The sequence below is a fragment of the Hemibagrus wyckioides genome, linkage group LG04 (assembly GCF_019097595.1).
Source record: "Hemibagrus wyckioides isolate EC202008001 linkage group LG04, SWU_Hwy_1.0, whole genome shotgun sequence".
NCBI lineage: Eukaryota > Metazoa > Chordata > Actinopteri > Siluriformes > Bagridae > Hemibagrus > Hemibagrus wyckioides.
The window spans coordinates 29,671,199-29,685,764 of NC_080713.1; the positions used below are offsets into that span (position 1 = coordinate 29,671,199).

The 14,566-nt window shown below is 44.4% G+C and overlaps 2 protein-coding genes across 2 annotated transcripts in view; both read right to left on the reverse strand.

Moving 5' to 3' along the window:
• The window catches only part of LOC131351567 (mitogen-activated protein kinase 6-like), a 7,033-nt gene extending 4,180 nt beyond the window's left edge, over positions 1-2,853 (reverse strand). Inside the window, exons 1-3 of the mRNA XM_058386985.1 lie at positions 2,709-2,853; positions 2,419-2,620; positions 745-1,384 (exon numbers count right to left, since the gene is read on the reverse strand). Coding sequence (XP_058242968.1) covers positions 745-1,384; positions 2,419-2,620; positions 2,709-2,853 — 987 coding nt within the window. The remainder of the gene's footprint in view (positions 1-744; positions 1,385-2,418; positions 2,621-2,708) is intronic.
• A 315-nt stretch (positions 2,854-3,168) lies between these two features.
• LOC131351827 (mitogen-activated protein kinase 6-like) lies at positions 3,169-11,941 on the reverse strand. Its single transcript, XM_058387452.1, has 3 exons — positions 11,810-11,941; positions 6,918-8,007; positions 3,169-3,318 (listed from the first exon to the last, which is right to left on the reverse strand). Exons 2-3 carry the CDS (start codon positions 7,470-7,472, stop codon positions 3,169-3,171), a joined length of 705 nt encoding a protein of 234 aa, XP_058243435.1. The 5' UTR covers positions 7,473-8,007; positions 11,810-11,941.
• Between the last annotated feature and the right edge of the window lie 2,625 nt (positions 11,942-14,566).

Sequence of the window (14,566 nt, forward strand, 5' to 3'; positions counted from 1 at the left end):
CTAGTGTGTGTGTGTGTGTGTGTGTGTGTGTGTGTGTACACACTACCTGACACTTCTCGTCCTTCTCCTGGCTAGTGTGTGTGTGTGTGTGTGTGTGTGTGTACACACTACCTGACACTTCTCGTCCTTCTCCTGGCTAGTGTGTGTGTGTGTGTGTGTGTGTGTGTGTGTGTGTGTACACACTACCTGACACTTCTCGTCCTTCTCCTGGCTAGTGTGTGTGTGTGTGTGTGTGTGTGTGTGTGTGTGTGTGTGTGTGTGTGTACACACTACCTGACACTTCTCGTCCTTCTCCTGGCTAGTGTGTGTGTGTGTGTGTGTGTGTGTGTGTGTGTGTGTGTACACACTACCTGACACTTCTCGTCCTTCTCCTGGCTAGTGTGTGTGTGTGTGTGTACTACCTGACACTTCTCGTCCTTCTCCTGGCTAGTGTGTGTGTGTACACACTACCTGACACTTCTCGTCCTTCTCCTGGCTAGTGTGTGTGTGTGTGTGTGTGTACACACTACCTGACACTTCTCGTCCTTCTCCTGGCTAGTGTGTGTGTGTGTGTGTGTGTGTGTGTGTGTACACACTACCTGACACTTCTCGTCCTTCTCCTGGCTAGTGTGTGTGTGTGTGTGTGTGTGTGTGTGTGTGTGTGTGTACACACTACCTGACACTTCTCGTCCTTCTCCTGGCTAGTGTGTGTGTGTGTGTGTGTGTGTGTGTGTGTGTGTGTGTGTGTGTGTGTGTACACACTACCTGACACTTCTCGTCCTTCTCCTGGCTGGCTGATTTGCCGAGCTGAGACACGGAGCTGTTGAGTTCGTTGAGCAGGCCGATGTCTCGGGTCTCGGGCTGCAGGCTGAGTCGGATGGTGCCGGCGATGAAGGAGTCGAAGTCGAAGCCCTGATGGTGTTGGTTTTGGTGTTGATGGTGTTGGTGCTTCTCCTTGTCCAGCTGAGCCTTGACCAGGCCGTTCTTCTCACACTTGCTCTTGCTCTTGCGGTCTGCTCTCTCTTTGCTCTGCTGCTCCTTCCAGTTGGAGAGGTCGATGATGAGCTTGGGCTCGTAGTAGTGGTTCACCTCACTCTCCCTCCAGATCAGGTTGTCCAGGTAGGACTGGGACGCGGCCTTGTAGTTGCAGGTGTGGCCGCACTCCAGCTCACAGTACTTGTTCTCGTGGTGGACGCCCTCGTCACGCCGCTGGCTCGGCGCCAAGTCAAACGGCTGCTCGTCCAGGAACTTCTCGCTCTCGGCATCCGCGTACTTGCGCGGGTCCAGCTGTGCCTCCTCGTCATCCGTGATGTCGGACATGGCGCGCGGGTCACGCTGCACCTCCTCCACCTCCCCCACGCTCTGCAGGGGCCACTCTGGCTCCGACAGCTGACTCTCATGGTACCTGAAGGATCAATCACACCAAATACTGAGTACTGAAGCACATATTTAATACACTCCTAACCTACTCTTAGCAGTTTGCTGTGGAGGAAGAGGAATAAAACAATGTGTGTGTGTGTGTGTAGATGTTAGAGGAAAGTGGTGTGATGAGTCACTGAGAACATGAAGATATTTAATTACTTCTAACAGCACCACACATTTGTTACTCTTATTCCTCTTGCACCTTACACAGCAGTGAGAGAAAGAAACAAGAGGGACAAAGTGAAGACAGAGAGAGAGAGAGAGAGAAAGAGAGAGAGACAGAAAGAGAGACAGAAAGAGAGACAGAAAGAGAAAGATGGAGACAGAGAGAGCTAAAATGTGTAGTTAGTGTAATGTGTTACCAGTATATACACTGAACAGCCATAACATTATGATCACCTGCCTAATATTGTGTTGATCCCCCTTTTGCTGCCAAAACAGCCCTGATCCATTGAGGCATGGACTCCACTAGTTCCCTGAAGGTGTGCTGTGGTATCTGGCACCAAGATGTTAGCAGCAGATGCTTTAAGTCCTGTAAGCTGCCTATGGAGGCTCCACCTTGTAACTTACAGGACTTAAAGGATACTTTTGATAGATACTGACCACTGCAGACCGGGAACACCCCACAAGAGCTGCAGTTTTGGAGATGCTCTGATCCAGTGGTCTAGCCATAACAATTTGGTCCTTTATCAAACTCGCTCAAATCCTTACGCTTGTCCACTTTGAGGACAAAATGTTGACTTGCTGCCTAATATATCCCACCCACTAACAGGTGCCATGATGAGATCATCAGTCTTATTCGCTTCACCTGGCAGTGGTCATAATGTTATAGCTGACCGGTGTAATGGACACAGTGAAAACCTGGTTAGCACTAAGGAAGTTGGCATGCTAAAAATAAACACACAATTAACTACATCAAGCTAATTAACAGGTGATACATTCCAGTAACCGCTAGTCTCATTAGAGAATGCATGTGAAACACACTCCCCAGAACAGATGAGTGTGTGTGTGTGTTACCTGTCCCAGTTGTAGATGTGACTGTGGCTCTCGTCCATGAGCAGGATGTCGTCCACCTCGTCCTCGATGTGGAAGGGGTGAGAGGACACAGGTTCATCCAGAGGGAACGAGTACACGCTCATATAGGGGTGAGCCAGAGCCTCCTCCGCTGTCAGCCGGTCCATGGGGTTAAAGGTCAAGATCTTCTCCAAAAAGTCCAGAGCTATGAACACAGAAGTGGCGAGGTTATTTACAGCATGTTGGTGAGCGCTAAGGAAGTGTGCATGTGTGTGTGTGAGAGGCATACTGACCCTCAGAGCTGACCCCTGGCAGCAGTTTAGCCAGTGGAGTGTGTGGTACAGTCATGTCGTTTTTAATAAACACTGGGATGACACTCTGCAGCTCCTGTCTGTCCTCCTCATGGATCACAGGGATAGACTCAAGGATCAGCTGCATCTGCTCCAGTTCATGAGCACCTACACACACACACACACACACACACAATGAAAAACTGTAACGACATTTCTAGAAAGAGTATAATAGAGGCAGACTGAATCAGTCCTGGATGTCCCTGAAGTTCATATGTTAATTATATGCAAATCTTTCAGGGCAGAGCTTAGCATGCTGCATGGGAACTCTAGTGCATGTTTTCATCCTCCTGGTGTTCAGACTACGATGTGAAGCCCTTTAGGGTTGTAGAGCAGTGTTTTTCTGACCTGAGTAGTGGTCAGGAGGTGTGTGCTGAGATGACAAGACAAATAAGAGAAGATTCTAACCTGCAAAGAGTGTTTTTCCTGTAAGCATCTCGGCAAAGATGCAGCCGGCTGCCCACATGTCGATGGCTTTAGTGTAGTTATTAGGGGAGAGGAGAAGGCGAGGGGAACGGTACCACTTAGTGACCAGACCTTCTGACAGGTGACCCTGAGAGAGAGAGAGACAAACGAGAGACAGAGAGAGTGAGACAGACAAGAGACAGACAGACAGACAGACAGACAGACAGACAGAGAGAGAGAGACAGACAGAGAGAGAGAGAGAGAGAAATAGACAGAGTGAGAGACAGACAGACAGACAGAGGGAGGAGGACAGTTGTGTCACATAAGCAATAGTTCACATTACCCAACTTCAGAGTTATCTAGTTTCTCTCTCTGTCACTCACACACACACACACACACACACACACACACACACACACCCCTTTCATGCTGTTCAAAGAGCTCTGAATGCACAGTGCTCATGTGTCCATTTCCTCATGAGGGCCATGTTTGGCTCCTTTGATGCAGCATTGGAAATCACTGACGCACTTAGGATACAACACCCCACACCCCTTAACACACACACACACACTTCACCAGAATAAAGGTATGTCTCTTCCCTTTCCCTCCGCTGTAACCCCAGAGTTCAGCACGTTCATCAGCAGCACATTAATATTCCTGAGTATAGAGCACTAATTAGCATGATGTAAAATACACTGTTAGCATAAAACCAGTCAGCATTCACATGATACCGGCTCTCACACACACACACCGTGCTTTTGCTGTCTAATTATACTCGTCTCCTCAGGGCTCAGCGCTAGTCTAACGTGGGGTTTAAAAAAATTATTATTAGCCACGTTAGCATTTGGATTAATCAATGGCGTGAGGAGGATCTGGATTTTGCTCCCATATGTCCTGCCAAAACACACACAAACCACTTAGGGTCATGTTGATCAGAAATGGTCAAAGTACTGTAGGTAGTGTGTGTGTGTAATATAATCTATCTATCTATCTATCTATCTATCTATCTATCTATCTATATCTATCTATATCTATCTATATCTATCTATCTATCTATCTATCTGTGTGACTCAGAAGCACAGTCCTATCCAGATTACTCCACAACACGATTTACACACATTCCAGTAAAGGCCTCTCTACGTTCTCCTGACAGGAACATTCCTGGGAACGGAGCCATGCACTCTCTCTCTCTTTTACACACACACACACACACACACACACACACACACACACACAGTGTACCCTTGGTACAAAAATCAACACATGACCCCAGATTAAAGCAGCACTAGGTCCCTAAGACCGACAGACTGTTTCTATAGCAATGCTCCAGTACACCTTGAGAGGTTTGTTTAATGTTAATGGAAGGAGTCTTCAGTGTAAGAAGGAAGGTACAGCGCCCCCCCCCCATTATCAGGACAGAGGAGTACAGGACACCAGGATGTGTTTTACTCACAAACTCTTTCATTCCTGCTTCTCAAGAAAAACAAGAATGTACTGAACGAGAGGAAAATTACCGTCTGCTCAGGCAGTTTTTTTAACTTGTGTGTGTGTGTGTGTGTGTGTGTACCCCCCACACACACACCCTCGTTCAGAAAGTGAGCTACTCGAGGTAGAGCGAGTGACGCATCAGACAGCTCCGGCTGCGTCATTCTGCTAAACGTGTTCAGAGAACCCATTAGCGGGAGATTAAAGGCTCCGCTACAGAGCAGTGTTCATCAGAATACAGTAATAACATGGTAATAACACAGTAATAACACAGTAATAACAGTAAAGACACAAAGCTTCTATAGTGTGATGTCACTGTTTCAGGCTCTCTGTAGACATTATGTGATGAAGAGCTGTTTCTGCAGGTTGTGTGTGTGTGGATTGCTGTCCTCCGATTGGTGGGTTTTAAACAAGCAGCACACTGAACACACACACAGACGCTGGAAATGCAGGAGAACCATTTCAGTGTTCCGATAAAACAGGTTGAGCATGACTGAGACACACACACACACACACACACCCGCCCAGGTGAATCATTCTGTTATTGACAGTGTGTGTTTGTACAGGTGAGTAAAGGAACAAACACACTCATCACCTCACTGAGAGATAACTGTACACTCATCTACTCTCACCCTCAGCAACACACCTGTGGAGAGAGAGAGAGAGAGAGAGAGAGAGGTTTCTCCTGTATGCTGAGAAAATCCTCCTCCTTTTTAACAAAGTCTTTAACAGAACGTCAGGAAAAGTTCTCACACTATACTCTCTCTCTCTCTCTCACACAGACACACAGAGAAACAGAGACAGACACACCTCTTTGTTTCACTCCCCCCCCACACACACTTCATTTACATATTTGGTTCTTTCATTTTCGCTGAGTTTCTTACTGTCTCTGTCTTCCTCTTCATCTGTCCGTCTTCCCCTGCATCTTTCTCTCTCTGTCTTCCCCTGCATCTTTCTGTCTCTCTGTCTTCCTCGTCATCTGTGTCTTCCCCTTCTTTTGTCGGTCTGTCTTCCTGTCTGTCTCACTGTCTCCTAAACTCTGTGTGCCCTCTCTTCACCTTTTCTTCCATCCGGTCTCTCTTCCTGTCTGCTTTTCTCTCTGTATACACATCTCCCGTTCCCTCCTACCTTCCATCTGCCTGCCTCTCTCTCTCCCCAAATCCTTCTCATCCTCCATCTCTCTCTCTCTCTCTTAACTTCTGATAGTTTAAGTAGAGCTGTGTTATGAGTTAAACACCTCAGTTCAAACACACACACACACACAGTAATTGATTAAGATTATTGATTCAGGATATAATATCCTGCTGAAAATGAGTCACGTGAGTTTAAATGAGACAGAATTCACGTCAGGTGTGTAACCACGGTCCGAAAAGTCTCATCCTGTCCTGCTGGTGCATGTGTGTGTGTGAGAACTATTCATAGAGATGTTATATAAATAGCACATTACTCCCTGGCACACATACACATGGCCTCCACACTCAGAGAGAGAGCGTGTGCGTGTGCAATACAGCTGGAAAACCGTGTGTGAGTCACGTGTGTGTGTGTGTGACATGAAAGAGATGAGATGACTAATGTACTCCACGTGTTAGCGTTTCAGTGAAACAGCTGGTGGAAACACAGTCATCAGTGAAAGAAAGAACCGGTCACCACTCTGCAGCCTGCGGGGGGATTAGTCACTGCACGCTACACCATCACTGGACGTCTGATAAACAAAGCTGACTGACAGGGGGAGAAAATACACACGCTCGGACACGAGAGAGCGCGCGGAAAGATAAAAATAACACAGGTGTCTACTCCTTCTGTGCTTTCTTCTCCACATACCACTGAGGAGCTCACTCAAGGTCTGAAGAACTTCCTCCTTCACACATGGAACATCTGACCAACACACACCAGCTCTAATCATGACCAACAGGTGTGCTGTAAAGCTTCTCACACACACACAGAAATCAGAAGAGTGAAGCACAGAGGTGCAAAGCTTTTCTCACTTGAACACACTTTCTCTAGACACACACACAGATCAGAAGTGAAGCATGGGGGTGTAAAGCTTTTCTCACGTGAACACACTCACACACCAGAAGAGTGAAGCACAGAGGTGTAAAACTTCTCACATGAACACACTCTCTCACACACACACACACACACACACACACCAGAAGAGTGAAGCACAGAGGTGTAAAACTTCTCTCACATGAACACACTCTCTCAGACACACACACACACCAGAAGAGTGAAGCATGGAGGAATAAAGCAGTAGAGCCTGACCTTGTGTGAGTAGTGTGGGTCCATGATGCGCGCCAGGCCGAAGTCTCCGATCTTGAGCACCAGGTCCTCGGTGTTGACGAACAGGTTAGCGGGTTTGAGGTCGCGGTGCAGGACGTTAGCAGAGTGGATGTACTTGAGTCCGCGCAGCAGCTGGTAGACGAAGAGGCGTGCGTGTTCCTCAGAGAGTGGACCCTGGTCCAGCACGGTGCACAGGTCCGTCTCCACATATTCCTGCACGATGTACACCGAGTTGACCTCGGTCAGGGAGCTAGCGTCCTCGCTCAGACGCCGCCCGCTCGGCCCCAGCGTCTCAAACACGCGCACAATGTTGTCGTGGTCGAGCCGGCGGATGATCTTGATCTCCCGCAACGCGTGCTTGACGCTCTGAGCGTCCGTCAGGACGATCTTTTTCACGGCCACGCGCTTGTCACAGTCCCGGTCCACCGCCGAGAACACCAGGCCGTTCCCTCCGTACCCCAGCGGCTTCAGGTCTGTGTACCGGGGGCCCAGGTCAAACCCGTGAATGTTCATCAGGCTCTCGAATTTCTCCGCCATTTTACAGAACAGCACCACAAAGGATTCTCTCTCCTTTCTATCTAAGATTTCCTTCTTTCCGCACACACACACACTGATATTCCTCTTCACCTTCCGAGTGGAGGAATAAAACTTCCCATAGAAGCAGAAAAGATCCACGAGTCCTCCCAGCACAGGGCGTGTTAGTGACCAGAACACAGATCGGACCTGTGGGGTTTAGACTCTAGCCTTCCTGTAACGGAATGGACGTGTAGTCAGTGATAACGTGCACGTGAGAGAGCCAGTAGCAGCAGTGGCAGCATCCTCACAGCACCCATGCGTTCAGTGTACGACTGGTCCTGAGCGGCAGCAGCATTACGATCCTAACTTGAGAAACTGAGCACCGTCTAGTGTGTGTGTGTGTGTGTGAGTGTGTGTGTGTGTGAGTGAGTATGAGTGTGAGTGAGGAGCGGCGAGGTCGGACGAGCTCAGCACAAACGCTCTCGCTCAGTGATCAGGTGGCTCCAGCTCACCGCAGTCACAATCGAAGCTATCCTCCATTTTACAGCGGGGTTTCCTGCAACACACACACACACACACACACACACACACACACCATGCTGTAGATCAGTCTTCTCAACAACATTTACAACACAACATAAAATGTGTAAAAAGTTTCACTCCTGGATTGTTCAATAAAAGTGGTATAACTACGAGACCACTTCATTACTTCATATTAAAACCTGTAGAAGAGAATTCAAATCAATAACATCTCAAAAGTAATGGCACCCTGTAACAGGAGGCGGTGTTAGCGCAGCTCACATTAAGATGACTGATGCTAGCTGAGACAGAAGCTAATGTTTCTTCACCGATCATTGATTTAAAATAAACACTCGTGATTAAAAAAAATACAACTTAACATTATTTTAAAAATAAATAAATAAAATAATTGTTTACTGAAAGAAATTCAGGTTATGAATTAAAATAATAAAACAGCAAGAAATGATTGTATCGGCCACATAGGTTACAGCCAATCAGAGCACGTGAACAAGTCAGCACTAGCCAATCAGAGCGCATGAAGTCAGCACTAGCCAAACAGAGCGCATGAAGAAGTCAGCACTAGCCAAACAGAGCGCATGAAGAAGTCAGCACTAGCCAAACAGAGCGCATGAAGAAGTCGGTACTGGCCAATGAGAATGCATGAAGTCAGCACTAGCCAATCAGAGCGCATGAAGAAGTCGGTACTGGCCAATGAGAATGCATGAAGTCAGCACTAGCCAATCAGAGCGCATGAAGAAGTCGGTACTGGCCAATGAGAATGCATGAAGTCAGCACTAGCCAAACAGAGCGCATGAAGAAGTCGGTACTGGCCAATGAGAATGCATGAAGTCAGCACTAGCCAATCAGAGCGCATGAAGAAGTCAGCACTAGCCAAACAGAGCGCATGAAGAAGTTGGTACTGGCCAATCAGAGTGCATAAAGAAGTCAGCACTGGCCAATCAGAGGGCATAAAGAAGTCAGTCCTGGCCAATCAAAGCGTTTGAACAGTCAGCACTAGCCAATCAGGGCGCATGAAGAAGTCAGTACTAGCCAATCAGAGCAGCAGGTGGGGTTTGTCTAAAAGGCACACTAAAGAGGATTACTAGTTGATGTTTTCGTCTCCTCTCTTGATGTGTTATGTAGTTTAGTGTCAGTAGAAATGTGTTGTTTATCACTAATTAAGAGAATTTGTACATAAGCCACGCCCACTCCAGCGCCTCCTCAAACCTGTACACGTGTAAATGATTTCCTCAGACGTGATCACGTTTCCTGTTCAGAGAAACGTCTGGACTCGAGTTAAACGCTGTACATCAGTAATAATGTGAAGAACCTGGGTCTGATCTGGCTGGTTGGTGTTGGCTGGCGTTCCTCTCAGAGTGAGAGAGAGTGTGTGTGTGTGTGTGTGTGTGTTCGTTCTACTCTGGAAGTAAACAGTGGTGTAAGTCTGACGTCAGGGTGATATCTAACTCTGAAGAACATGCCGTCAAACTGGAACACGCTTCACACAACAGACTTCTAGGAATTTTTTTTTAACTATTTCAGGAAACTAAAGGAGGAAAATCACTGGAATTAAACATTAAGACACGGACGGACACGGACGCACACGGACACTTTATATTCCTGATAGCGAAACCACAAGCATCAGCTGTTTATCTTGCAGTAGTTTTTTTTAAGAGAAATCATTCTGAGTTTTAAACTGAATGAAAAGAGGAAAGAAAAACATTTGGGGAAAGCTTGGGGTAAGAGAGAGAGAAAAAGTTCTGCAAAATACAGAAAAGAGGAGAAAAAAAACATGGTGAGAAATTATGAGAAGAATGCATTAGAAGAAAAACTACATGAAGGAGAGGGGGATAGAGAGAGAGAGAGAAAGAGAGAGAGATGGAGGAGTGTGTAGGATATAAGGAAGGAGTCTCCAGTATCAGCTCTGTGGAACAGTTGGACTGAGGAGTTTCCTCTTCTCTGTGGTTTCTATGGTAACAGCAGGAGGGGTGAGTTTAGGTGGAGCTTTCTCCGTCTTTACACACACTCCTGACCCTCTGGGTGATGTCCAGCAGGAGCAGGTCAGTCTGATCTCAGTGTTAGATTAGACACACTGCTGCTGCTTCAGGATCTAATCCTCTCATCACCACTCACATCAGATCACCAACACAGTGTGGGGTGTGTAGAGCGTGTGTGTAACTCACCACAACACCACTCAAACACACACACACCCTGACACACCACACACTTATACAGTGCAATACCCTGACACACCACACACACACCCTTATACAGCCAGGGGACAGCACGCTAACCTGATCTATCCTGTTACACATTCTCTCTCTCAGTGTGTGTGTGTGTGTGTGTGTGTGTGTGTGTGTAAATCTGCAGCACGAGCATTTTGAGTTAAACTCCAGGAGAAACCTGAAACTTCAGCTTTACAGTTTAAACAGCAGTGAGATGAGGAAACTGTGAGCCTTCAGTGAACTCCACTTACTGTGAGAGACAGAAAATAAACATTACAAAGACACTAAACCCTGAGAGAACCATGGGAGAACCATTAGAGAGGCACAAGAGCACCATGAGAGAACCACAACAGAACTCCAAGAGAACCACTGGGAAACCCTGAGAGAACCACAACAGAACTCCAAGAGAACGCTGACAGAACAACAGGGGAACCCTGAGAGAACTACAGGGGAACCCTGAGAGAACTACAGGGGATCCACAGAGGAACCATGGGAGAACCCTAAGAGAACCACAAGAGAATCCTTAGAAAACCCTGAGAGAACCACAAGAGAACCCTGAGAGAACCAAGAGAGACTAAGGGGGAACCACTGGAGAACCCTGAAAGAAGCATAAGAGAATCACAAAGCAGTTTTGAGAGTACCACAGAGGAAACTTGACAGAACCACAAGAGAACCCTGAGACGTCCATCTGCAGCACAGAAAACCCGCACGTGGCATTTCAACAGGACTAAAGTGCATCACACACACCATCTTAGCTTCTTTGAGTGTAAACGTGGTTATTTAAGCGACCGGCTCTTGACTTTAACACACAACTGGACAGCTCGTGAGGTTTTAAACACCTCTGAGTATTTATTTATAAAAAGGTAATAAACAAACTATACCAGTTTATATAAAAGGGTAATAAACAACCTATACCTATTTATAGTATAAGAGTATGCCGGATCACGACTAACACAATTTCTACACATATCCACAGAATATATGGCCAAAAATAAGACAACATAGTTTATCTACTATCTACTTCACAAGCCACGTAAACAAAAACTGTTTTTATTTATTTTAAAACCGTATCCGATGTGTTCGTATTAGCCGCAAACGCTACACATCCCACCTGTAATCAAATATCGCGCTCGGATTGGTTCGTTCCGATGTCAAACATGGAACCGAGTGGAAAATTATACTGTTAGCCTATCAGGGCGCATGAGGTGAGCCTGGCCTATCCAATCACGGCGCAGAAGGCGGGATTTGTCCCAAAATGGATGGGAATTTACAGTTTGTATTAGCGACAGAAGAATCACTCGAAAGATCCAGGGCACTATTTTTTTGTTGCTCCATCCGTAAATCACCATAAATTGAAGGAATAGATTGCCTAGATGTCAAAAACGAATAAGTACAATATTTTTAAAAAGTCAAAAAGCCTTATATTTGGCGGCGAAAAGGCGCCTCGCGCGCTGAAACAAAGGAGACCGTTGTTAACGTACGAAGGCTAACTAAGCTAGTCGGACAATTCGCGTTTCTCAGGAGAAAATAATACATATATAAAGAAACCACAGCGATTCTAACAACAATTAAATATCAATAATGTCTCTGAAAAACGTTTATTTAATAACTTACTGTTCTTCCTCGTGTCATTTGGGGGATTTTCCTTCTTAACCGAACGCGGTCGGTTCTTCTCTTCCTTCCCCCTCGGTCTCTTAGCGCCATTCACATTACTGCAGCGATTAAGGGGGGGAGGGGGAGGGGCCAAAACGTCAGTCATTCACGTACAGGGGCGGGGCTATTGCGTCACGCTACTGTGATTCCGAAGTGAATCCCCTCATTCATTCAAGTCATTTAGTGATTATTGATTTAATTTATTTTTAAATTTAATTTATATTTTATTTATAATAAAATATATTTATTATATTTATATCTAATATATATATATATATATATATATATATATATATATATATATATATACATATATATATATATATATATATATATATATATATATATATAAAAAATAAAATATAAAAAATGTATTTTTATGTAATGTATGTAAATGTATTTATTTATTTATTTTATATTTGATTTATATTTTATTAATAATAACATATATTTATTATAAATATATTTATATTATATTTATTTCTATTTTATATTTATTTTATTTAGAATAAAGAGTATTTAAAAGCTACAGAATAAACACAATGTAAACAACACGAAATAAATAAATGTGTTTGTGTGTGTGTGTGTGATTCACATCATTACTGACTGCATGTGTACCTCTGTGTTTTCTCCACGTTTCTGGGAAGGAATGTGTAACGCAGAAAGTTTTAACACCCGCAGTCTACTCAGATGTGTCATTTCCTGTCACTTTGTGTCACTTCCTGTCACTTTGTGTCACTTCCTGTCAGTGTTGTGAAAGCCTTTAGTGAAGTGTTCAGATATGACTGCGTGTTTGTGGACTTCTCTTTCCCTGGTTCTCTTCCCCTCAGTGTTTCATCAGCTAGAGTTCATCAGAGGGGCAGCATCACCCCCATCACCCCCAAGCACAGATTACCCAGAATGCACTGCAGACAGACACACTGTACATTTCAGATCCGGGAGAAAATGGTAGGAGAATAAGACCCATAAATCTACCAAACCAAGCAACTTACTAACTCACTAACTAACTAACTAACTAACTAATCAACCATCTAACTCACTCAATAACTAACCAACCAACCATCTTATTAACTCAATAACTAACTAACTAACTAACTAACTAACTAACCAACCATCTAGCTAACTCACTAACTAACTAACCAACCAACCAACCATCTAACTAACTCACTAACTAACTAACCATCTAACTAACTCATTAACTCAGCAATTAACTAATCAACTCACTAACTATCTAACTTTCTAACTAGCTCACTAAGCAGCCAATCAAGTAAACTGCCTAACTAACCTGCCTAAAAATCAGTCAAATCTACTATCAAAATACACACATGACCTCACTAACTAGCATAGATAAATAATCAACTAGGCAAAGAATTAACTAACTGTGTAAGTGAATGACTAAATACCAAACTACTCAACAACTAACTTAACAAATAACAAATTAAACAAAACTGCTAACTAACCAACTATTTGAGTGATGGACTAACTAGCTAACAACCTAGATAAATAAGCAATTACAGAACTTAATCACCAACTAATCAAGTAAACAACTACCTAACTATACAACTACTACATTCACCTATTCAAATATTAGCCTATTGAAAAGACAAAAAAACTAGATTAAAAGATTAAAAAAATAACTAATAAACAAAGAACAAACACATACATGGCTATTTTAATGAAATGGTCAAATGATGATCAAACTACCCACAACAGCTAACTCACAGATAACTAACTAGCTAACTAACTAATGAAGTAACTAACAGGTGTCCAGGACATGATGAATTCTTGACATGAATGTTGTGATTATATTTACACTGAGTTTATACTCTCACACACTGGAACACAAACTAAATTAACCAGTCAATCACAAGTCCAGTTTTCACTCAGTTCCCGCTAGCATTCTTGTTTGCCAGACGGTGCAGAGTCTGCAGGTGGATTAGCGGCAGTCCGGTGTGGTGGTTAGGGCCTTTAGCCGTTGAAGGTGAGTTATATAACAGTAATAATCCGTGACCAGCGCTGTCTTATCTCTGCTTTCCTCAGACGTCACACAGCCACAGACCCCCAGGCTCTGAACACTCTGCTGGAACCTTCCATAATCTATACTTTACATAATCTACAGCACATTAACACACTTCAGTGGAGAATGCACACACACACACACACACACACACACTCACACACACACACACACACACACACACTCACACACACTCAAACACACACACACACACTCAAACGTGTACACACACACACACACACACTCAAACACACACACACACAGCAATTACCATGTATTTTATTTGAATGGTGTGTGCTGTTCCCTGACTGCTGTGTGTGTGTGTGTGTAAGTTATTGTCCATTCTGCTCTCAGCCAATCAGAAGGCAGTGTTCTGGATGGTAGGAGGTCAGTGATGTAATCTCGGCTGAGAGAAACAGGAGATAAACGTTTATTGTAGAAGAGATAAAAACTCCACGTACAGAGTCCAGAACTCGGGGGAGCTAAAGTTACCCAGCGCTAACATCGTAGCATCACCAGTGTGTTGTAGCATCATCTTTTTCAGAAATTAGCCAATAAAAATAATAAATAAAAATCACATCCTAATAATAACACCATTACAGAAATAATTAGCATGCTTGAGTTAGCGTCCATGTGCCATAGCAGTAAATTTTATTAACCATCTTTTTAACTTTTCTTTAAAATGAAGAATTAATTTTAGC

Bases quoted from the DNA above. Each gene is read 5' to 3' on its own strand.
- LOC131351827 (XM_058387452.1), bottom strand. From the start codon at position 7,472: ATGGCGGAGAAATTCGAGAGCCTGATGAACATTCACGGGTTTGACCTG. The intron at 3,319-6,917 runs GTCAGGCTCTAC...TCTCTCTCTCAG, and splicing joins ACCCACACTACTCACACAAG to GGTCACCTGTCAGAAGGTCT.